This window comes from Uloborus diversus, chromosome 6, assembly GCF_026930045.1.
Source record: "Uloborus diversus isolate 005 chromosome 6, Udiv.v.3.1, whole genome shotgun sequence".
NCBI classification, from domain to species: domain Eukaryota; kingdom Metazoa; phylum Arthropoda; class Arachnida; order Araneae; family Uloboridae; genus Uloborus; species Uloborus diversus.
The window spans coordinates 104061315-104087559 of NC_072736.1; the positions used below are offsets into that span (position 1 = coordinate 104061315).

The 26245-nt window shown below is 32.1% G+C and overlaps 2 protein-coding genes across 3 annotated transcripts in view; one reads left to right on the forward strand and one right to left on the reverse strand.

The window, feature by feature from the left end:
• The window catches only part of LOC129224432 (SH2 domain-containing protein 3C-like), a 102220-nt gene extending 81678 nt beyond the window's left edge, over nucleotides 1-20542 (forward strand). For both annotated transcript variants that reach the window (XM_054858886.1, XM_054858887.1), the window contains 7 exons: nucleotides 3825-4161; nucleotides 4826-4979; nucleotides 9975-10111; nucleotides 12290-12770; nucleotides 14233-14401; nucleotides 15867-16140; nucleotides 18193-20542. In XM_054858886.1, the coding sequence (XP_054714861.1) occupies nucleotides 3825-4161; nucleotides 4826-4979; nucleotides 9975-10111; nucleotides 12290-12770; nucleotides 14233-14401; nucleotides 15867-16140; nucleotides 18193-18494 (1854 nt within the window). In that variant the 3' untranslated portion in view covers nucleotides 18495-20542. The remainder of the gene's footprint in view (nucleotides 1-3824; nucleotides 4162-4825; nucleotides 4980-9974; nucleotides 10112-12289; nucleotides 12771-14232; nucleotides 14402-15866; nucleotides 16141-18192) is intronic.
• LOC129224433 (ubiquitin carboxyl-terminal hydrolase isozyme L5-like) overlaps nucleotides 18137-26245 on the reverse strand; it is a 61065-nt gene continuing 52956 nt past the window's right edge. Inside the window, exons 11-12 of the mRNA XM_054858888.1 lie at nucleotides 20542-20623; nucleotides 18137-18395 (exon numbers count right to left, since the gene is read on the reverse strand). Coding sequence (XP_054714863.1) covers nucleotides 20552-20623 — 72 coding nt within the window. The 3' untranslated portion in view covers nucleotides 18137-18395; nucleotides 20542-20551. The remainder of the gene's footprint in view (nucleotides 18396-20541; nucleotides 20624-26245) is intronic.

Here is a 26245-nt window from a genome sequence, read left to right on the forward strand (position 1 = left end):
TCTCTTCCAGGTGCTTCATACATACCATTAGTAATGATGACTAATTAATATTAATTTCAAAGAGTACATAAGAGCATATTTTTGTAGTGTGTTTTGAAAAAATAACCTTGAATTCCCTAGTTTTCGGTGTTGATCAAAGCCGATTTTCTGTTTGAATATAATATTATTAATTTTTTTCGTCCTACTACTATCGTTGGACACGGGAGAAATTAAATATACACACCTTTAATAAGAAAAAAAAATAGACTGCTTAACAGCAATTTTTTTAAATTCCCTCACGCATCGTTCTTCACCGTCTAAAGAACGCTTTTGTAGTGGACGAAGGGCTCTAAAACTCCAGTTCTGATTGTCTAAGAGGTAGGCATGTGCAAATTTATTAGTCCTCAATTGATTGAATATAGGAAAAAAAAAAACATTTTAAAGCGATATTTGGCGTTTTCGGCCCACAGTGCGACATAGACATGACTTCTCGTTGGTGGAGGTGAATCATTTTTTATATGGTTCCTTACTTTTTGTAGAAATTAATTAGAAATTTTTATAAACGGTAAACTTCTTTTGAATTTAAGAAATAGAAAATTTACTGACTGATATCTAGGCCCCTTCATATTTGGTGGTCAGGTTTCGTGGAGTAGTCAGGTCCTCTCCTCCCTCCCCCCACCACCGGAGAAGGTTTTACGCATCTGAGCTTCTAGATAAAAATTGATCTTGGAACACGTTTTCCGCAAAATTCCTTAAAAGATTTTCGTCCGAATTCCCGAAAATAAATCCAGATACCACATTTTTTTTTATGATCCTTAGCGTGATAGTAGGATTTTCTTGAGTCACGCCAAAAATTACCGCCGTAGAACGAAATCCAATATCAGAACGAGGCGAATAAAATGTCTTATTAATAGAAATGAGACAACGCTGCTTGGTGAAAATAATGACTCTGGAATCACGCAAATATCAAGAAAATATCCTTGAAAGTAATCTGAAGAAATTTAAAAGCGGATGTCTTGTAAGGTCGGAATTAAAACGGACAAGTACAAGACTTTTTGTAAGCAAGTTTTTGATTTCTTTCTGGCAGAGCTTTTTGTTTTTGAAACATAATTTAGTCTACGTATTTTTCAGGGGAAAAAAATCCTCTTTATTTCAGATAATTATTTATTTTCATTGAAACTGCTTAAATTTTTTAATTTTTTTTTCAAATTTACATGTTTTTATGCGTTTAATTTGTTTTTACCTCGCTAAATTTAGCGTTTTAGTTTTCACACAAAATTACATTAGTTCTTGAAACTTTACCTATATATTGGTTTTTGTCTGCTATGCACCATTTAACATTAGGGGCTGTCCACAAATGACATCCCGCTTTGAAGGGATTCGTGAAATAGTGACAAGGGGGGTGGCAACAGGAAGTGTGATATTGCGCATTTTTGACAATAATATATTTATGAAAAATAGCCTGACAAGAAAAAAAATGGGGGGGGGGGGGAGGTTTCAAAAAGTGTGACGTCATTTATAGCATCTTATGCCTATGGGGTTGGCAAAAAATTCAAGAGATATCACCAAGTTGGCATCGATCTGGCGACTAATTTTTGCCACCAAACTTTGCGAGAAATCGCGAAATGCCTCCGAACTTTTCGAAAGGCGGCTCTTGCAGTGAAGGGGGCGGGGAGGTAAAATTGCCCTCTCTAACTATCTAAAATGAAGGGACTTTGGCCCTTCACAAACTTAACGATTTAGAGTATTTCAAAATTGACGATCGATCTAAAAATAATAAATCTGGTCGATTCACTTGTTTAAGGGGGTTCGGGACACATTTTGAAAAAATATTTATTAAACTGTTTAGAGTTTTGAAATTTTTTGCACTGATTCACCATCTATTTAATAAGCAAAATCATAACATAAATATTTAAAAAAAAATTAATTTAATTTTTTTTAATGGGGCTGTGTGTGTGTGTTTTAAATCGCTTAAGCTCAAAATGTTCTTGGTCAATTTTCAAATGTTCAAACAATTATGCCTAAATATCCAAGCTTTAATTTTTATTTGACGATTTAAAAAAATATTAATTCAATAAAAAATATTTGAAGATACTTTTAAAAAAATCATATTTTTTGAAGTAAACGTTTTTTTTTTCAAATTTGCCAAATAAAAATTAAAGTAAACTGTTTGAAAAAGATATGCTCCAAATTTTATTACTTAATCTTTATCAGTTCTTGACTTATAAGAATTTGAATGCAAAAAAATTGTTTAAAAAAATGCATCATGGAGAAAACACATTTAAAGTTATAAAGTTAAATATAATAAGATTTAAATGGGGTATACAACAAAAATAATTATATCTTTCGTTCTAATTAAGATAGAAACAAGATTCAAACTTCCTTTTAAGTAGAAAAAACGGAAATTTTTTTAATATAGTAAAAAAAGTTGCAAAATTTGACGATTTTTGTCTTGAATCCCCTTAAAGAAAGACTTAATAAATAAGGAGTTTAATATTTTTCTCTTGTTATTTATTGCATAAAAATCGAAATGGAACTTTGATTTTTTTTTTTGGGGGGGGGGGGGGAGAATGGAGTCTACTATGGCCATCTGTCCCGGTTTTTGAGGCCATGCCCCGATCTTTTTAGAGAATGTTATTTAATAATTAATGGCGTAAAAATTCATCTCTCTCCCCCCCCTAAAGTTAGCTTCAGGAGCCTCATCCTTTTTGGTGCACTAGTCGCCTATGTTTCGAACAATACATGTACATTTAAAGCTGATATTATTTCTCAGGATTTTGTTGCATTTGGATGAGAAGACGTGCTTACTGTTATGTTTACGGTGTTATATATGATTTTTTAACTTGTGGTGAATATTTCAAAAATTATTAACGCGTTTCTTGTACATATATATAAATTAATTTTCTCTGATTTCACATGAACTGTGTTGTCATTTAAAGAACTTCTGAAGCAAAGGCAGATTCGTAACAGCATATTAAGATATTGGAAAATATTATTGCTCTCATTAGACAATGACAAACATCAATTGTGGAAAGAGGTGACCAGGGCCTAATTACTTCAAGGGCAACAGGGTCAAATGCCCAGGGACCTTGGTCAGAAGTCTGAAAGACCTCCCAAATTTGTGATTTTTTTTGATAAGTTAGCTTCCCTGACTGGAGATGAAAATGAAGCAGGGAGGTTCATGGGGCAGACTGCACCACTGATTTTTTTGGGGGAGGGAGGGGTTGAGGGGTATTTTTCTCTTTATTAGGGGATCATCAGGGTACGGGCGCACCTGAATTGATAAAATTGAAGAAACTATTCATTTCGCTTTTGGTAAATGCAGTATCAAGCTCATATTTGCTCATGAATATGTATAACATTTTCATGATTTAATTTTGTGATATTTTCATTTATCTGATGGTCAAAATGACATACAAAAGATAAAAAGGACTATGATGAAATGTCAGCCTGTTATAATATAAACCCCTGGTGCATAGGCATGCACATGGAGGTCACCAGGGGTATCGTGCTACCCCCATTATTACATAGAAATAGAAGTTAATACAAAAGTGTCTAAAATTTTCAATTTTTAGTTTTATTAATTTCTTATCTCATACATTTTAAAAATGTTTTTTTACTCACACTATTTGAAAACTTTCCTTAAGCGAGCAAGTATGGGAGCCTTTCCAAGCGCAATTTCAACCTTCTGGTACAGTGGTACCCCTATTATTGAAGCTCTGCGCACGAGCGCACGCCTATGCCATGGTGGAAACAATTTGAAATATGCATTGGGGAAAGTGGGGACTGTCCTCCAACAGATGAATAGTTGGTCTCTTTAACTGTATAGTTCTTTCTTCCTTTAGGTGGTATTTCAACCATTTACGGTCTACGAGCGAATACAGTACCAATTTGAGGATGACTGTTTCGACACTGTTCCAGACTTAGTTACATATTACGTAGGAAACAAACGACCAATATCTGCTGCCTCTGGCGCTGTGATATCCAAACCTGTCAACAGGAGCATGCCCCTCTCCTATTATGCCACACGGTATGGGTTAGAATGCCAAATGCATTATGCTGCCCTTGCATTGGAAAAAGTGGCGGGAAGTCAAGAATCTCTCTCGGGGAAGTTGTCACGCGGTGGTAGTGGAGAAAATTTAAATCAAGAGAGAAGACTATCTACACCAGTCGAATCTTCAGGTAAGTTCATCAAATGAACTACATTTACAACCGTTTTTTTTATATTTTCAGGTATAAGATTCGAAGGGGTTGCACTAAAACGCTTCTTGCATCAAGTCTTAAAATCTGGCTGAAAAAAAAAGTCTTCTTATAATCCATGGATTATATGATGACAAGAAACGAAGTTAATTTTCATTTAATATTCATAGCAATTAAATTAAGAATGTGAAGAAGTAATCATTCTTAAGTTATAATCAAGATTAATCGATCAAACACAGATTTCTTCAAGAAATTGTGATTATACAATGTTATGTACTTTGAGGCAAAGGCGCTAAGAATGTGTACTGAATGCTGATTTCAGTATAAATGATCTAAGTGCAAATAGGGGCAGCTTTTTCTTAGCCTGTAGAGTTTTTATTTGCTCAGGCTGAGTCGCGTCAATGGAAAATTCAGGCCACTCAAAATAAATAACCCTACAGGCAAAGAAGCAGTCTCCATAAACTTTTTTTTTTGCTTTCTTAATAAGGTATTATAAAAGTTTCATCGTGTAAGTGTTTGTATTTCACTATTAGTAGTTAAAATGCTAAAGGAAGAGATGATACATTCATTAATATCACGTTTCATTTTGTTTTGTTAAGTGTTTCAAGAGTAAAATTAATGTGATATAAAATTTTTTCAAATGCAGATTCACATCCAAGTGGCGTTGCAACGATGCCTCGTTCCTCGGTAGATTATCCTCGGAAATCTTTACCAAATTTTTCAACTTTGCAACACCCTGGAGGCTGTAAAAAGGATGTATTTACAACATTGGCTCAAGATAAGAAGAGTCCAAAGCAGAGGTGAATAAAACTTAAAATAATACAATAAAGTACACATTACACTTTTGTTGTTTAGGGAGGGGGTGGGGATGCAAAGAGTACATCATCATATGTTAGAGCTCATTCTTGAGCGTCCCAATGTCTGAATTATTGTAAAAGCAAAACAAAGAGCGAAAATTGAAAGTTATTTTAAAAGCCTTGTTTGGATTAATTAGAAATATTTTATTTGTTAACAAACATAAGATGGCAACAGTTAAATTTTTAAATCATTGAGATAATATTTCCGATCATTTCCATACAATTAAAGTCACGAGAAATACGCAGACGACAATCTATTACGATTTATCTTTCTTATTGTTGCATTAATAAAGCTATTTTTATTCGCAAAAAAAAAAAAAAAATCAACACCTCTTGGACTGATTGGAGTCAAAATTGAACCAAAGCCTGTTTACGTATGGATTCACATATATTCCAAATTTCAACCAGAACGTAGCATTAATTCTTGAGATAGGGCACTCACAATGGGAAAAAAAGAACGGACGATTGCGCTGCCCCCGTTTTAGCTGTTGACACCAAAATAAAATCAGCTCTTATACCCACCAAGGGCTACTTGCCGATAAATTTTTCTTTCATTCCGTTCATTATTTCTTGAGATACAGCAGTCACAATTGACGACAAAAAACGTTCTATAGCTCAACCCCCGTTTGAGTTATTGAAACCAAAATTGAATCAGCACCTGTTCCTGTTAATGGCAACATATGGACCAAATTTTGTTTGATTCCGCCAGTTACTTCCTGAGGAATAGCAAACACGCGTAACTCAAAAAACGTCCCATTGCTCCACCCCCCTTGGAGGAATTTGCACCAAAAACCCATGGGCACAAGTTCACATAGGGGCACATATGTGTACCAAATTTCGTTCAATTTCATGCAGTTGTTTTTGCTGTAGAGCTGCCACAAAAAACTGGTCACACACAGACGTGACACACACACATACAGACAGACATTTTCCAAAAATAGTCGAAATGGACTCACGACCAAACGGCACGAACTTGAGGGTCACAGATTTGGATAAAATTCTAGATATAGATCAAATCCCACTAGATATGAACCCCGATAAAGCGGTTTGACTGCATAGGCCCTAGTTTGGCTGCAACGGGGGTCCAAAGTTGCTAATTTTGACATAGAAATGCATTGACATTTCTATTTAAATTTGGGATTTCAGCACAATGTTCGTTTTCCAACGCACTTGGAGCGTCTTTTGTTAGTACAATGAGTGAAAGGGAGAACGCCTATTTATTTATAGGCATTTTTTAAGTTTTTTTAAAAAGTCGAAACGGTCTTGTATTTTGTTTTTTTTTTATATGCCATGCGCAATAAATCGGTGCTTTTCATCCTCTTTGATTTTTTGCTTATCATTGTGTAATATCTCTGATAGCAGACGATAAACATCCAGTTAAAGTAAATGTTTTATCAAGAAACGATAAATATTTTTTATAGCAGACGATTAATATCAAATGAAAATAATTAATTTCATTTTGCAAACGATAAATATCCTGCAACTATGTTAATACAAGAAATAACTTCCGTATTTAAATATCGCTTGGTTTTATTATCGAATATTTAATATTTTATCGTAAAAAGATTCTACAAATTCTCTTATTTCTTCTATCATATTTTTAAACATTTTTGACATGAACTAGTAATAATTATGCATCACATCAATAAACACAGAGTTATACGCAATTTGGTTGCAATAATGCAAGACAATTTTGACGGGAATGTTCAAGGTCGCTTGTTGTCTAGCGAAAAAGATGCCTTGGATCGAATTCTGATTTTTATGAACCATGTCTTCGACAATGACGAAATCGACGGTTTGGATGTAGATCTTGAAGATCAAGATCACTATGACGATTAGCTTGACGAAGAAACTGTCATTTTTTATATTACTTTGAACGCTCTATGATAGAAGAGATTTATGATGATCATGCTGATATATTATACACTCTATAGTATTCAATCAGTTTTCCTCGCCTAGATTTGTTTCATGGTTCAAATGAGATTGGCAACTGCGTGGGTTCAACGTTGATGCTCCGTCAGAGTGGATACACCCGCAACAATTTTGCTTTGAACTGAAGGAATTCTTGAACTGCGACAACTTGAACTGCCCAAATGTTTTTTTTAGCCGCTGTAGCTGGTGTAAGCGTTTGGCTTGCTTAAACCACTGTTTCAATGATGAAACTTTTCATATTTCCACTTGTAAAAATTATATGCGGTGAAATTTTACTGTAGCTTGATACATTTTATAATTTATTTCAACTCTAAAGTATAAAAATTAGTTTTATTCTGTTAAATATTTCATCTTCCGACATCTTTTCCAGATTTTTCAATCGTAAGTTGGTGACTTACCGCCTTTCTCATCCTCTTCGTATATTTGGAAAACTTTTTTCACCTTTGTGTACATTGCATTTTCTCCACAATTTATGGTGTTTTTGGTGTAAATGTTTTTAAATAACACTTTATTTAAAATTATAAGATTAAATGAGTTTTTTTTGTCATGAAATTACACGAATAGAAACATTTTGGCATTCAAGTTATTGAGTTTAAAAGAACAATCCAATTTTAATTTGAGAAATACTTATTTAAAATCTGTATTCCACGTAGTTAACTCAAAAGCAAGTACATGCAAATGGCTCATACTGCAGTAAAATAGCAGAAAAAGAAGTAAAAATGGTCATTCTAAAAGAAACTCCATTGCATTTCTGGGTCAAATTTAGCAACTTTGGACCCCCGTTGCAGCCAAACTAGGGCCTATGCAGTCAAACCGCTTTACCGGGGTTCATATCTAGTGGGATTTGACCTATATCTAGAATTTCGTCCAAATCCGTGACCCTCAAGTTCGTGCCGTTTGGTAGTCAGCATACCTCAAAACGTTCGAATCCGTCAAAATTCGAAATTTGAAAATTTGCACGAATCCAATACTTTCTTCTATATATTAGATATAGAAGAAAGTAAAAATTGATGAAAATCGGTCCAGTTGTTTAAAAGCCTTATGGTGACAAACGTCCGCACAGAAGATTTTTATATATTAAGATAATTAAAAATTTTGAAAAACCCCGACTGAGTCGCTACTGTAGAATCAAGAAGGAAAATTGAAACTCCTTTTAAAAGCCTTAGATTATCAAAAATCAATGTCTAGTATTTTATTTCCAATTAAATGGAAATTGGCAACAGACAAAAATTTTAAATCATTGGTTTTACTTTCCTTGTCTGCCAACAAAGAATGGGGTCGTTTCCAAAAATTTTAAAAGTATTTTTTTCTGAAAGAACATGCTTAAAAACGTAGGATCTAATCATTTTTTAAATACATTTTTTTAATATTTTTAAAAAATTACTTAAATCGGTGTGGTTTCATTATTTACATTTCTTGCCGATGACATCACAAATGATGAAATACCATTCTGTGTTGCCATTCACAGAGCAATATATTTAATACGCATCTTTACTCACGTGTATTGGCAATGATGTGGTTGATAGCAAGCATAGAGTGCAGTTTTAATTTGTTTCATGATTATCATAACGTGGAAACGCGGTACAAAATGCGGCAAAGTGCATCATTTGTGACGTCATCAAGTACACGCCTTGTTTGAAAAATCGGACATTTTTAAAAAATTAATTAAAGAATAACTGTTGGGAAAATAAAAGAATTTTTTGGGTCCATGTTATTTTCTTTGCTTATTCTATCAATTTCAGTGACTAAAAAGTACTATTTTTGACTGAAGGAAACAACCCTATTCGTTATCAATCGCGTGAGTAAGGCTTAGCCGTTATTGAAATCTGCTTTGAAAAATCGTTATAATTCGAATTCTATGAAACATTGAAGTTCCAAACATATTTTATCAGACGTGGAATTTTTTTTTCTTCATTTTGGTATTAAATTTTAAAATTTTTATTTATGTTTTCACTGCAAAAATCACGAAAAACGTTTTAAAGGTTTTTAATTAATATCTTCGTTAACTAATGTCATCCAAAGATGCAACCTAGCTAAGAACACTCTCGATCAGCTCTCCTTTCGATTTTTTTTTTCTTTTTTTCAAAATCGGTCCATCCGTTTAGGCGTTAAGAGTGCCACAGACAGACACACAGATACGTCAAACTTATAACCCCCTTCCATTATGTGTCAGGAGTTAAAAATATTATCACTCATAATGCAATAATTTTTGAAAAATATTTATTAGATTTTTTCGATCAACAGTATTTTCTGTTACAGTAAGATTATATTAAAATGTAAAACATGTTTTAGATAATTAAATCTTGTTTTCGTTCTGTAAGATATTAAGCATGTCATTCTATTTTTTTTTGTGCGGGGGGGGGCATATAGCAGGACAATGTAAGAGGGGCGGCTAATTTGGTGCCTGCCCCGAGTGGCAGAAACCTACGCTACGCCGCTGATTATAAGTTATCGGTTTACTCCCGGGAAGTTCGGGAAACTATAAATTAACTCCCGATACGTGTGAAAATGCCGAATTCTGAATACACGATTTAGCTGAATAATTATACGCGTGAAAAGTACAGTTCATTTGAAGATACTAAATGTAATAATGACGCAAGGAATCAAAACACAAAATGTAAATTTTATTTTCTAAAATGGAGGTAACAATTAAAATAACAAATTATAAGAAAAAGAAAACTTGTTTACTATCGCAAAAACGGTTTATTTACTACTACTTTTTGGAGGAAGTGGGGGAGAAACCACAAAACAGGGACTCTAGCTCAAAAAGCAGGAACTTAAAATTTTAAAATGATATAAAATAAAGAACCGAAAAAGCTATACTTTTGTTTATAAATTTAAGGTTTTTCACGAAATAGAATTTGTGAGTCTGATTAAAGTGACTTGTAAATAACAATTAGTGGTTAATTCTTTAATGTTTGACATGTGTTCAAATGTTTCTGTACATTTGTTTTAAAATTTGAAATAATGGCCTATGTTATTATTTCTCCATGTTTGGTGAAATAGATCCAGTCAAGAAAACATTCAAGATGTAAGTGGCAAGGAGGATGATACTCCACCACCGAAACCTAGTCGAGTGCCATCTAAAAAATATGGTACAACTTCTTATTCATCTGGGCATGAATCCTCAAATAACAAAATGGGTAAGTTTTGATTGCACCAAAGAGTAATAAAACATCATCTCTTATCTACATAGTATAAAATGAAGTCTTCAAAAAGCGTCTGTTTGTTTGAACGCGTAAAACTCGAGAACCACCCGGCCAACTTCGCTGAAATTTTCACAGTACAGTGAAACCTGTGTAAGTTGACCACTCGCGGTGCAGTACTTTGGTGGTCAACTTAGACAGGTGGTCAACTTATAGAGGGCTGTAATGATTTTTTTTTAATTTTTTTTTGTCATTTCTAGCACCATGTATTCATTTTTTGAGTAATTTACCCTTATTCTTTCTGTTCAACTCACTTTCATTGTTCAACATTATTGAAAGTGGAACAATAATTAAAAATACTATTCAAATAATTTTGCTATTTTTTTCCTTGTTTTTAACTATATTAAACACTGTAGTTTTAGAAATTCCATATGTGCCGGCTAATTTTCTCTGGCTTTCTCCATTTTCAATTAATTATACTATAATATTTCATACTTTTTATTAATCTCAAGTTTAACTTTCTTTTTCAAGCCTCTTTTGTACAACTTATAACACAAAGAGCAATAAGCACGACTCTCTCAGTTCATAAAGACAAAAATAAAATATCATATCTCTTAATCCCTTGCACCAGAAACATGTAGCTTTACGCATTAGCAGGCCCAGATCTGCGTACCTGCAGAGCGAGGGGCCCGCGACCTTAAAGGGGCTAACGGCCCTAGAAATTGAAGAAAAAAATAGAAAAAAAAAAACTAGCACTAAGACTTATTCCATTTACAAATAGACACTGCTGACCACTAGGGAGGGTCCCTACATATTTTGTTGCAGGGGGGCCCAAAATGCATAGATCCTGGCTTGCTCTTTTTAGCACAATTCCTGTGTTGCCACAACATATTGCAACTGAAAGAAAAGATTTTGAACTTTTCTACTGACACCTATTTTCATTGAACAGAGTATAAAAAGCTATCTCAAATAGAACAACAAATGAGAAACAAGTTTGGAGAATAAAGAGCAGCATAAGCTTTATGCTGCTGTTTAGTTAGGAAAATGCTAGTCCTCATCAAAGCATTAAAAACATTTTTGGAAAGCTATCAAAAAAAAAAAAAAAAAAAAAAAGAAAGAAAAAGAAATAATAATAAATAAATAAATAAATAATAAAATAATTTGCTGAAGAAACTTTTAAAAAATAAACCTAGTGGTCAACTTACAAAGAGCTTTTTACAATACTTCAAACCAAATTTGGCGTACATTAGTGGTCAAGATAGACAGGTGGTCAAGATAGAGAGGTGGTCAAGTTACAGAGGTTTTCCTTTATTATATGAGATAGGACTAATTCCGTTCCTGACAAAAGCGGTCAACATAGACAGGTGGTCAACTTTACAGAAGGGTTTGCAGACCAGTTTGAAAAAAAAAATAATCCGATGAATAGTTCTTTTTTAATTCAAATTTAGGCCCAATTTTCACATAAATTCCCAAATATGGGGGTGAAAAATTACTTGCATATATTAATATTGCATATCGTTGGAAAGAGTAGAATTGTCCGCATTCTACGCAATTTGTTTCAATGCTCTAACTTAAATATAGCGGGAGTTATTTGCGTTTTTAGCTTGAATTTTTTAAGGCTTAGCTGAAATTTAGGTACTACTTTCTTCATTAAATAAATCAATAAAAAGTGAAGGAATTGTCCCACAGTTTTCTTTTTGACACCATAGGAAAAAGCGACATTTTTTACTCCAGATCAATCTCGACCTATGGTCGAAAAAATAAGCTTCTATTTCAAAAGGAAAAAAAGTTACAAGCCTTTCTAAATCAAGCTAAAAAATCTCATGTCCATTCAAATTGTTAACCATTTTCTTTCGAATACTGAATTTAATTTCTTAAAAGTATTTTAATATCTGTCGTCATTGTTTGGAAGGGAAATTTTGCATGATGTTTTTTTTATTTATTTATTTAAGCCTGATTGTTGAATATACGTCACTTGACACAATTTTTATTTCCAAGGTGGACCGGGCAAGCCCGGCAACACAGCTAGTTTTAAGACTAAATGAACAAAGAAATGTTATTAATTTACACTATCACTATTCTGGAAATGGCATAATATAAAGTTAGATGTTATTGCAAATTTAAGAAAAAGTGTTTCCACATGAAATAACTTTCACCTTGCAATTTCTTTTTTAGGAAACCAGACAACTCCACCTCCACATTTATACTCTGAATTAAATTTCATAAATAAGCCTGTCAATGGAAATGTACATAAATTAGAAGGTTGTGATGCAAAAAGCAACCATGAATGGACAAATATGGAAAATATAAAATTTGTTCGTTCATCTGAAGAGAATTTAAACAATGGCTTAAATAAGGAATCGATGAAGGAACACTTGAAAGTAGATATTAATCCACCATCCAGTTTCGATTTAGCTGATTTTAATACAGTATTGCTACCAACTGAAAACAAGCCATTGGACCCACCAGCACTGGCAAAAATTAGATGTATGTTATTGGAAGGAGGAGGTAGAATAATTGCCAGCCATTTAACCAAAGTAGATTTGGATGTCCTGAAGTTGAGTCGAGCAGCAGATTTAGGATTAGGTGTCCTGACTGGATTCGAGATGCTGGTTTTACCCCAAGGTCAACAGCTCAGATTGGATCTTTTGGAAAGGTTAGAATTTTTGATCAATGAAATGCAATCTGCAAAATATTTACTATGAGTCTAATAAAGTTTGTATGAATAATACGTGGATGTAAATATTGTTGCTTGAGACAAAACCCAACAAAATAATTTAGCTTGAGAGAAAGGGAGGGCAGGAGTGCCCACCTTGGGGGGGGGGGGAGGTCATGGCACAGGACTGCACCATTGAATTTTTTAGGGTGGGGAGATTGAGGAAATTTTTTTCTTTTCTGGGGGGGGGGGGGAGGAGGAGGAGGGCTCTTGCTCTTGAAGGGTCTTTGCGATATTTAGGGGGGGGATGCACCCTTGCTCTTAAGGAGTGAGCACCCCTGGAGGAGGGTGGGATCATGGATCAAGCACTGGTGCACATCCGCGTTCCTCAAGGGAGAGGGTGCATTTCTCTCAAATGGCAGATAGCAATCCCCTAGAACAAGAGCTCCCAAATAAGATTAAAAAAAACCCTCCCAAATTAACTCCCCCTAGAAATTTCTATGTTGTGTTGTGCACCTTGAGCCCACCCCCTCCCGCCTTCTAAGGCATCTAATTAAGTTGTACTATCAATTTCACACACAGATTATAGTTAGTTTCGCACAGTTCTGTCAGATTAGAATTCTTTTCTACATCCTCATTGCTATTATCCAGATATTATAACGCTTGCACAGATTATTCTAATGATCAAAATTACTCGAACAAACAAAAAAAAAAGGGTCAATATTCATATTTTCTTACAAAAATATTCAGTGAATAATTAAATTAAAATGAGCATTTTAAGTAAATGAGAAAGTTGATTTAGTTTTAATTACAAATTCATCTGATTGTTCTGATAGAATATAGCAAAAGTTATGCTGTCTTCATTAAAATAATTTTTGAATCACTCCCCCTCCCCTTTTTTTGGAAGGAGGGATAAATTGACGAGGGCTGTAAGAAATAAAATTCTTTAAACTCCCATGAAAAATAATGTGATGTCTCAACTTAATTCTTCTTTTCAAATAATGCTCATAGGAGGATAAGGAGCATTTGACCCAGCTTTTGAAACCCTACAATGTTCCCACAACCAATTAAGATGTGCGCAGAAGCTTTTGCAAGAAATCAAACAAAAAATAATCATGGTTAAGTTAGTTAATGGGTGAAAATTAATGCTCATTAGAATTTGTGCTACGCTTAAAATATTTTCAAAATACCTTCTCATACTCTGCAAAAAAGTGCAGGTGCCCAGGAATATAAATATACTTTTTATGTGCAGAGTCTCAGTCAACATTGTCCTAGCCAGAATTGATTTTCGGGGAGGGTCCCTTTTTATATTTCTCACCTTTATTGTTTCACCAAAATATTTTACATACTATTTTTTATTTGTAGCACAAGTATTTTTGAACATAAAGTTTAGAATCATATTCATAGTAAATACATAAAGCATTAGGTTAGAAAATAATATATTCATGACAATTCTTTTCAGAAACGACTGTTTGAAGTTCTTTGTGGCAATAACTATATTGACCTGTGGAGATGAAGAAGTTCGTGCTCAAGTTCTCAACAAATGGATTCAAATTGCAATAGAAACAAAAACAGCTCTGGGAAATCTGTACGGATTTACAGGCATAATGATGGGTCTTGCCTTACCTCAAGTAAGAAAGTTCATTTTCTTTATTAAAGCATAAGTGTGTAAGAGCAATGATTTAAGTTCATGTCTAAAACTTAAGTTTTATCACTTGTAAGAAATTATACTATATGGTTGTGAAATCCCTAAATCTTTTTAATTAGTTTTGTTGCTTTTACCTTGGCGAAAAATATTGTCAAAACTCATGTATGTGATTGAAACTCATAAGTTAAGGGTAACTGCATAGTTATATATCTTACAGTAACTGTATTCCAACCCTCACATTCATGATTTATAACCAACAAAGATATAGTGATAATATTAGTATAAATAATTAAATTTAATAACCTACATTAAACCATAACAAGAAATAAAAAAAAAACAATAAATAAACAAGCGAAACAATAAAAAAAGAAGTCAGTAATAAAGAATTTGCTAAGGCCGTTTCTCTCAGACATTTCAAATGCAAATCTCTTGGCAAGATGTTAGTGATTTTTTTTTCTTGGTGGAAAAGGGTGTATTGGATTTCAGGCCTCCTTATAACCAGCATGGAGCTAAATTTAAACTGAATAAATTGCTCATTTTTCTTTTCAAAACCTTTAATCCCACTAAAATAGTGACTTCTTGATTTTTTTTATGTTAATTAAATGAATGGTGGAATAAAAGTGTTAGAGCCATACACATTGAGAGCATTGACAGAAATCATTTAATTTTTTAGAGTAATACAATAAGAAGTACTCCTGCTATCCATTGTTGTAAATACTGGCATACAAATTAAACTTGCTGGAAAAGTTTCCCAACAAAATAATATATGATGTTTAATTCCTTTTGAGGGGGATGCTGAGCAATGCATTCTGTGAGGACATTCCTTTTTTTTTTTTTCTCTTAGCCATAATCAATTATGCAGTACATTTCCATGTCAATATTTTTCTGTTTTATGCATGTTAGCATGATTGAGAAACTATTGGTTATAGCTGAGACTCGTTTATTTTTGTGGTAAAAGGCAGGTTTGACTCATAACAGTCATTGACTAGTTTCATTGTAAAAACAGTGAAACCTCGTTAACATGGAATAGCTTAAAATGAAATTCTTGTTTGGTCCTGTAAGTTAATAATCAGTTAACAATTTATTGGATAAGATGAAATCTGGTTAACATGAAATAATTATCATGGTCCCATGAATTTCGCTTCAATGAAGCCTGACTGTATATGATTTAGTCCATTGGATTTCCTCACTTACACATTTGACTCAAAAGTAATAATTTATAATAGCATTATACTGGTACTAGTACCTATATTTTATACTTTAAATACATAAATATCTCAGTTCTAAATTTGAATTAAGCTTTTGAATATGCATTTTTTTGCTTAAAAATAGTTGTTTCAAATTTGCAATATATTGCACTGTTGTAAGATGAAATGTTAATGACTAGGTAAAAAAGAAAGATTTGATTTCATTGAAATTTATAATCATTTTTCTTTTCTTCCATACAGATTTCTCGCTTAAGGTGTACTTGGTTGAAACTTCGGCAGTCCTTCACAGAAAATGCTTTTACATATGAAACAAAACTGAGACCCACCCTAAAAAATATGCAAGAGTGTTCCAATCCTCAAGCACCAAACACATGTGTTCCATATTTGATGTCGCTAATCTTAATTATGCAAAAGCACAACGAAATTGTATCAGAACAAGATTGCTTTCCACAAATTGAAGAAAAACCTCATATTTCTTCGTTTGACACTTTATCCTCTTCAAATAAGGAGAAAAGTAAGCTTTTTGGAACGCTTTTACAAACTGACAACAATTAGTTAATAAATTATCTCATGGAATTTTCCTTATTTTTAAATTTACAATTTAACACTTAAGCTTCTATCTAAACATCCATTGTAATTATAATACTATAGTAGAAAAAAAGTCTTTTTTTTTGAGGGGAAAAGTTTAATAATGGATGTATATTCAACTGAATGGTTACGAAAAAACTCGAGGTTGCTACCCAATTCTGGGGGAAAAATTCTCTGTGTTAATATGGAGCATTAGAAATAAGCGAACACTGATATTTGAAAAGGACATTAATATCCGGATAGTTTCATCACAGGAGGAAAAAATAAGAGAAAGTAAAGAAGAATTCATTATAACTTAAATAATAGCATGGTGACTAAATATATTTCCCTTTTTATTAAGGGGGGGGGGGGAGACTTGCCTAAACCATTCATTACTTTGATTGTTAAGGACAAAAAATGCAAAAGTTAGACAGCAAAATAGAAAATTGATGACTAATCTCATGCTCTCTAAATTAGCATAAAATTAAAGAGAACATGACAAATAAAACAATAAATAATGTTTACATTTATGATAGACATTTTGATAGTCAATTTAAGAAAAAAAGTTCTGTTTTTTTAAAATTTTATTCATGAATTTTTATTATTCATTTATTTAGTGGTAGTTTATATATTCAGGCATTGATTTTTGCAATTAAAATTACATTTTTATTTTTTTGAATAAAAATAAAATTTCCTGCACTTTCCAGGTTTTTAAGGAAGTTTCCAAAGTTCCCTGTATTTTTATTGATTTTTAAATTTCCTGTTTCTTCAGGTTTCCCTATGTTGTGGCAACCCTTAACTTTAAAGCAGTGACCTACAGTGAACAGCATAAAACATTACATGCATAAAAGATTTTTATAAATTGATTCAGAATGCCATGCAATTCTGAAATTTCCCTTTCTCTTATATTGAAATCCAAACCATCAGACTTTTATTTCAAATCAGTGAATGGGTAGTAAAGAGTATTTGCTGAACGTACAACATTCTCGACATTGTAGCAGTTTAAGTTCAAAATGGAACATGTTGCATTAACTTTAGCTACACTATATTTGAGCATTTTGTTTGCTTTATTTGTATAACTCCCAATGCAAAAAGAAAAGCGGTAATAAGTTTGTGATGTGTGTGTGGCATTATAGCTCTTAAATGGATCAATAGATATTGATAGTTATTTTGTTCAAAAGATGACTTGATTGAAAGTGTTCTTAGCTAGGTTCATCTTTGTAGGACTTTAGGTAACTATCAAAGATATTATTTAATAACTTCAAACTTTAGCATTTTTATTAGTGAAAACTTGCACATTAAAAATATTTGTACCAATCGATAGCAATAATTTTTCTATGTACAGTGGAATATATTCAGTAAATTACCGCCCATTAGCCAGGGCTTAAGCATAAATACATGAAATACACCGCCAGCTCAGTCATTTCCAACCGAGGACTGCAGTTTCGTGCTTATTAGCACTCATCAGCCCGGCATAGGAAAGTGACTGAGCTGGAGATGGGAAACCTCTTAAGGAAGACAAGAGTGCCAAACAAACTGGTAGAAAAAATTCATAAAAATGGTAGAGTGCTAATAAACACGAAATTTCAGTCCTTGGCTGAAAATGACTGAGCTGGCAGTGTATTTCATATACAGTGGAATACTTGGAACCTCTAAGTTATATAGAACTGAGATTATTAGACATTTTAAAAGAAAATTTTAAATTTTAAGCCTTGGATTTTTGATTCTTTATGATTACCTGTTTTTTTATTTCAAAAAAAAAAAAAAAAAAAAAAAAAAGATGCATTTATAGTAAACCATTCAAAGTCAACACCTTTTATTATATTTATTAGAATCAACTTTTCGAAAATCTTCATTGATCCATCGAAAATATAAATGAAATAAAGAATTGTAATAAAATGCTTTTTTATAAAAAAAATATCTGATGCTTGATCCTCTTTTCATGTATTAGCTTACAAATACACTTCAGTTTTATCATAAAGAATCTGTTTTATTTTAGGCAAAATATTAAGCTTAGGACTCCAATGGGAACAAACTGCTGCAGATTACGGACTTCAGCTTCTTTTGACACACCTGGAAATTGGACGCTCCATAACTCAGCAATGGCCAATGTACAAAAGAAATAGTGAAATAGTCCTTGAAAATATAAAATATGATGACTTGATGTTAGATGTCTTTCGGACTGAGTTCCATTTGAGATTCCTATGGGGAAGTAAAGGTTGTCATGTTGTAGCAAAAGAGAGGTATTCAAAGTTCGATCAAGTACTAAATGTCATGTCAGAAAGGTGTGAGCCTGTTTAAGTTTTATATCTTTTAATGTGTATAAAAAGTTGTGTTTTGTTCCTGTTAAAAAAAAAAAAAGTATCTACACAGGGTTCGTACTTATTTTTTAATGAAAAAAATTAAGGATATTCAAGTACTTCGCCGCATGTGTGTTGCTAGACTTGAAAAAAAAAAGTTCCTCTCCCAAACAAGGTAATAACAAATACAGGGTTAAGAACTAAAATTAAGAAATTATTTTTTAAAATCAGCTCTCATAAATTGAGCAGCAATTTGTACATTAAATCATATTTTAAAATATCTTTTCAAGTTCCAAATTCGTAATGAAAGCAAATATGAATTAAGATTTTAATGGAATAACTTGTGCATTACTTATTTTCAAAAAAAAAAAAAAAAAAAAATCCAAACAATTTTGAATCCTTTTTTACAATTTATGCATAGTTCTGTTTTTAAGAATATATTTACATTAGTTGTTATCAATATCAAAATTATTGTTGGATTTTGATGACGTTTTTATTCGTTGAGCTTGATGAAAAAATTCTTATAGCTTTCACAAAGTCTTATACTTTTGCAAAATACAGCTATTTAAGCATAGATTGTTTTAATAATAGGAAATGTTACATTAAACTTTTAATTAATATTGCTTGGATGGCAAGTTTTCCAAAGTAAGCTCTCTTTTTGCTACAATGCTGTTAGTAACTTGATTGTATCAAAGATTTTTCCTATGACAGTAGCTATACTGATATTGATTTCCTTTTGCAACTTAGCAAAAATTTTGTTTTTAAGAGATCAAAGTAATTCCACTAACAGTATATAAAACTCTTTAGGTGCTAACTATAGTTAAATAATAACTTGGTACACCATGCAACTTATGGAGTCCTTAAAGTCGAAATTTTTAGAGTTTGTTGCCAACTTTATTCATTTCTATTTATTTCAAAAAATTATTATACTATTTACTTGTACTTAAAAATATTAGAACTTTCAAGTTAAAATTAGGACAGGAAAATTTTAGCTAATTTAAAAAGACTTTACCGCATTTCCTAAGAATTTAAGCAATATTTAAGGATGTACGAACCCTGTTATAGTTTCATCTATAGAGCTTAATTGATAATTTGAACTGCTTTTCTATTGCTAAACAACCAATATTGCACAAGGTGGACTTGAAGTTCAATTCAGATTTCTTCAAACCACAGACGAACAAATATTTATTGATGCTGATTACTTAATAGATATCTAAGCATGCATTTTATTCATTGTATATTGAATGTAATATAACTAAGAGTATTTGAACAGTGGAAAACTCTTAATAATATGAGGAGTGTTTTTGCAGAGTGCATTACGGTTAAAACATACTAGTCTCTAAAGCTCAAGAACCTGTTCAGAATCAATTTAGTTTAAAAAATAATTCTTAAAAAATGAAGCTGCATGCACAATTAGGCTGACAACGCAAGAAATTCATTTTAAGCAAAAGAGGACCATTTCAAAATGTAGGAAGTACCTTGGATAATTTTGGATACTGATTTAACTCAGGGTTGTTATTTATGAAGCATGTTATTAATATAGCCAAGAAAAACATTAATAAACTATTCTAAATATTTACAAAAAAAAAAAAAAAAAATCTTGCATTTGAAACTAAGAATTAATGTTCACTTTGTATAATAGCTTGTACATTTATCTGCAAAAATAGATTGTTAACTTTTGGTAATGTATATTTACCAGTGAATGATTTTTCTGAGGTCCAATAAATACTTTAACAAATAAGTATCTCTTCTCATAACTGGTGCATAGACTATGCAATGAAATTTTTTTTTTGTTTTAATATATATTCATGCATAAAAATATATGCAACTCTTTTTTTTTCAATGTGATATGTTCTAGTCAATGTACATAAATACTGAATTTGTATATTTGTTTGTAAGTACTTTTTTTGTATATCAATAAATTATTGTTCACACAATATCCTCTTAGATTAGTTCCACTTTATTGTGGTTACTTTAAGTTCAAAAAGTCAATGTAAGTGTCAAGTAAATGTCAATAAGAACGGATAAGAAATAAAGAAACATTTTACTTCAAAAAGTTTATTGTTTATTTGCTTTCAGTTCAGTCTTCTTTTCCTTTTCTTTCCTCCTTTCTTCAACTTTTTGTTTAGCCTAAAGATATGAAAAGGAAAACGTTAAAATTAAAATAGTGTAACTTTTGATGGGGGGGGGGGGGAGATATTCGAGTTTTTTTTAACAAACAAAATTTTGTGACTTTCTGCTTATGTCGGTTTTGTGTTGCATTTGTTTGTAATGCTTCCAAAATTTAAGAAACAACGAAGGAAACCAATGTAGAGAGTACTCAGAGTAATACACTGGGGGGGGGGGGGGGGTAGCAATAAGTCCCTGGACATTTTCTTCCATTTCTAATAAACTCTAGTTTTAACTAGTCGTCGGTATTTTTACTTTGAATTCAGTAAAACACTTGACACATATTCCACTGAAAACACGCAAAATAGGTTGGCATTTTTAAACAAAATGCGTGTATCTTAATATGTATGCTGTTTCTATTAAAATGTATCAAATAATTTATCATAGCAAGTTCTCTGTTTCATAAAATTCTAGCTTTCTGATAGATAGAAGTTGCAGAACATTTTGATTTTAGAAGTTTTGAAAATCAATTAACACCATTTAAAAGTGCATCTGGTCCAGTGGTTGGAAAAACTACATTTTTTTTTTGTAGCGAACTACAACTACTTTAGCACAAATGTAGTTAACTACAACTACTTTTTTCAAAATGTAGCAACTACAAACTACTTTTGAAATGTAGTCGCTACTTCGCTACTTTTTAAAAATTAAATAAATAAATAACATACACATACACACCGTTTGAGATTGAATGAAAAAATTAACAAAATTTTCAGATTGATATATTGTCTCATTTGAACATGGAATATTGCTATAAATTATTTATTCTTTCTTCCTTTACTGAAACGATTCGTCAATCGAAACATTTTTTACCAATTGCACGAATGTTCCCTGCAAGAAAGGATTTAAAAGTGGAAGGAGTTCAACCTTCAAATTTTTAATCATTTCCTGACAGTAAATAGTATTTCATTCAAGAAGAGCAACTCGGCTACTTGAAATTGAGATAAATCCAATCGTAATTTAATTTAAATTTTACATAGACTAGACATACATATACATAAAATTGATTTAGATGATGAAGTGCATCAACAAAAGAAAAAAACTTAAATTTTCATTATATGAGTTAATTTTAAAGGAACTTATATTTCATAGTTAGGGATTCATAGGATAACATTAGTTATTTCATAGGAATTGCTTTTGAGCTTCAAGCTAGGGTTCCAGACCTAGACACCATCTCTTTTCTTACGCCCCTGATAAAATGAAATAACAGCATTTTTCTATTTTGCCAATAACCTCAAAAACTCACAACATTTAATAATTGACTTTTAATATGTTAATATATCAACACTCAATCAGTAAAAAAGACAAAATAAAGAAAAATGAAAAATATCCCAATCGGTACTACTAATTATCCGAAACATGAAACATAACTAAAAATGATTACTTTACTTCAAAGTGCAATTTTTAACAACAGTGGACCAGGGCTACAACGCAATTTGACTAACGCGAAATGTCTATATAGAGCGAGTTTTACTCGAGGAACGAATTTTGCAACTGACACGAATTCCTCACCCGCTACACGAAAATTTTCTTAACGGAAGCGCAGGGCTTATATCACATTCTTTCTTGGGTACTAAATATTAGTTCGACTGCATGTGCAAATGGCATTAATACCGAAAGCTTTTTGCTTAACGGGCAAAGTTTGCAGGAAATGGGAAAAAAAATCATTTCTTTCTTTTTAAGCCATGCTCTATTCAAGGCGAATATTGGGAAAATGTGAAAGTTTCTATGCCAAACAAAGTAATGGCGTCAAACAGATACAACACATGACGTCAAAATTATATGTTAGAGGTCAGCTCGAATTTTTCAGTCTTACGAATCTGATTGGTGCAACTTTTACTCGCGTAAGACTTGCACCAGTCAGATTCGTTTGAAAATGCATTTTTTTTAAAAACTTGATTCAAAAGTAGTTTCCAGAAATCGCTACAAACTACTTTTTTTTGTAGCGAACTACTCGCTACTCTACTTTTTTAAAAAAGTAGTGCGCTACACTACAAACTACTAAAAAATGTAGCTACTACAGTAGCGTCGCTACTTCCAACCACTGATCTGGTCTATATTGCATCATTAGCATATCACACCTTCTATTAACTTAAATAATAAAGTTGCATTTCATCTACAAATTTGGAGGAAGATATAGCTCTAATTTTACAGTTAAAATCCTCTATGCAAGAAGGAAACGGCTTCACCGTTAAAATTGGTTTCATGGAGACGATTTAACATAACATTGACTGCAGGGACAAAATCTTTTTTTAAAAAGTTTTTAAAACTCTTTTTTAAATATTGTTTCCTTTTAAAATAAAGCTGTCCCTCCTTCCACTAAGATCCAGGGCTGTGGAGTCGGAGTCGAAGAGTCGGATAGATTTTGGGGTAAAGGAGTCGGAGTCGGAGTTGTTCAAAAACATGCCGACTCCGAGCTTCTTTTTATCTATCCTTTTCACTGATTCTCCTTGCATTTTTTAAAAACTGATTACCAATTGGTTCGATTACATGTATAAAAAGATAATAATGAGAAAATAACAGCCATTATGGCAATCAGCTAGCTTGAGTGCTTACCGAACTTTCTGTAGCCGTCCCCTAGTTTGCTTGCTTTTGAACTTAACTAATAGCAACTGTCAGCAAACGATTTTGTTGCCTAACATTTTCAAGTAATCACTTTCAAATAAAAATAGAAATATAGTATTTTGTTCGATCTCGGTTATAAAATAGTAAAAGAAATGTAAAAAAATTAGTAAGTCGAGGCCCGTAGCTAAGGTTGAAACGTTTAAGGGTGATCGGCAAATTCAAAAAAGTTATGGCGCGAAAGCACGAATCCAAAAGATCCGATGAAATAATCAAATGTTTTTTTTTTCTTTATTAAGACTATTTCTATAAGCTTGGTTCTCACTAAAAAGTATGGAACAAAATAAGTGTAAATGATTTCTTGATTACAACACTCAATAATTGCAGTTAATCTTAAAATCTTCATATTAAGGTTAATTTTAAAGCAGCCAATAAAATTTAAATTAAAAATTTAGCGAAGAAGAAATATAGGTATAGTAAAAGCTATTCGTACAAATTTATATAACCCCGCATTTTGTGTAAAATTAGCTCCTGACGTATATGTGCCCTATTTTCGCTGAAATTTTATTGATGAAATATAATTTAAAATATATTCGCGAAAATTTTCAGAATTAAAATATTTCTATTTTTTTATAAACTCTGAAATTAACTTTTGGTGTCATCTACCAGATGGATGTCACCCGGAGCAACTACCCCCTCTCAAGAACTTGGATTTAGAAAAAAAGCATTTTTTCTCTCAAGTTACAGCTTTCAAAAATTGAAAGCACACGATTTGATCAATATCAATTTGTTAAGCATTAAAGGGGGGCAAATTACAGATAATCCTATTCATATTTTTTAAAAGGGATTTTTAAGTTATCTCACTTTTTAACTCGTAACTATTGGAAAATTTGATTTTTAAATTGAATTTCTAACGTTGTATGCGTCTTGGGTTTACAATAAAAAACAAAATATGAAATTTTCATAAAAAGGAATTAATATTTAAATCTCTGTTTAGAGGTTTCAACCCTTCCCCTGAAGGGAGAGAGGGAGTTGAAAAAATACAATTAAAAAAAATAATAAAAGAAATCCGGAGTCGGAGTCGGGCATTTCAAAATCCAGGAGTCGGAGTTGGGGTCGGCCATTTTCCTTCCGACTCCGCAGCCCTGCTAAGATCTTCAATTGCTAATCTACTTTTTTTTAAAATAACATCTTACTTTACGCTACTTCACTCGGTGCTCTGACTCTTATACCCAGAACAGATTTTAATTTGAAACACACAATTTTTTTCATACTGATTGAAGTATTACGTGTTTGGCAAGACTTTGCGGTAATATAAACCTGAGAAATTGTTCCTCCTTTTCTTTTTCAGAGGCTTTGACCATCAAATAGATACAATTTTAACAGATATTGTAAAACTGGCAATGATTCAGGCTTTAGGTTTTGGATGTTGTCAATGTCATGGGAGCTCGACAAAAATCTTAGGAAACAGGAAAAGTCTTTGTTGGCAGACTAACTATTTTCAGAATTTTTTTTCCATTTTTTTTCATTGTTCTGACAGAGCTAGTAGCCAAGGAATTTTTACGTTGCCAGGAATTACCAGATTCTGGTCACAGAAGATATCAAATGAACACTTTGCCTCTTGAAGACTAAGCTTCCATCCGCATAGAAAAAGACTAACATGAAGAAGGAAATGAAATCAAAGAGAACATAGTGATAAAAAAAATCTTAACATTGAATATTTTAAACATTATTCAATGCTAGCAGAAGAGCTTGTGAATTGATTGAAGGAATTTTATTCATCTTTTTTGAAGTACACCTTGTAATTTTTTGAAGTCATTTCCACCAGAATTAGTGGAGTTAGAAGCTGCAGTCCATGGGTGGTCGTCCTCAGAGCTTGCTACTGGTGTGCATTACCGAAGTCACAATTTTTTGTCTGTAATCATTACAATTTTTCTTTCCCGTAAACAACATATTTCCAGAGAACATAAACCTAATTAAGATCAAAGTTGAAAATTGCACGTTTTGAGCTGTTTAATTACAATATTATGTTTTCCGACCGTTTTTTACATTTCTTGCATTGAAAAGATATTTTTATTAAGAATATCTTCAGAAAGTTAGGTTCATATAGAGTATAATTGAATAAAGAATGTTCACATAAATTTTCAGAAGATTGGTAAAAAATTCTTTGAGCTAACACTAGTTGAAAAAACTTTGTTACGAAAAACGCATTTGAAAAAAATGCTGTGAACGTTTTCAAATCTCCACAGTCACTTTAAGTGCTTATAGCATCGGAACTAATCTGACTTTTTCATTGAAATTTTGTCAACATATTCTTGAGCAGTTTCACTAACATTTTATCACATTAAAAAAAAATTGATTTTTTGATTGGTCTAAACTGGTTTCCCCTTTTAATACAAAGAGAAACATTTTTGAACTTAATAATTTGTTTCACTCAATAAGCAAACAAATCTTACCCAATACAAAAGCTTTTAGTTTTAAGCAGATGATATTGGCAAGTAAATTAATTGAACAAAGAAAGAAATAAAATTGTAGGAGAAAAATGAACCAAAATTTCGGTATTGGTAATCTGTTATTTCACACTACAATCGAGTCCCGACTTACGCGAGGACTTATGCCTTCCAAGACCCTTCGGGTAAGTCGAAATTTCGCGTTGTAGAAAAAGGTATGCATACCTTTTTTTTTAACATACCAAATTCTTTTAGGCACTTATAAATACCTCTTAAACTGCTTTAAAGTATTCCTCCACATTACATCAGTCTCTTACACAAAGAACTGAACTTTTACCGTATTAAAAAAATAAAAAATCTCGCTTTTTATTTAGTATAAAATACTTTAGGATGCACAAAATGATCAATGAGAGGGAAAGACATGAAATAAAACAACATGGCACTCACAGTATGTAGTAATAATAAAATACTGCATGATAATAGTACTGTACAGTGGATACAGTAATGATATTTATGAGTTAAAAAATAAAGATGATGATTTACGCTTCATGGTCAGATGGTTATTCTTATTTAG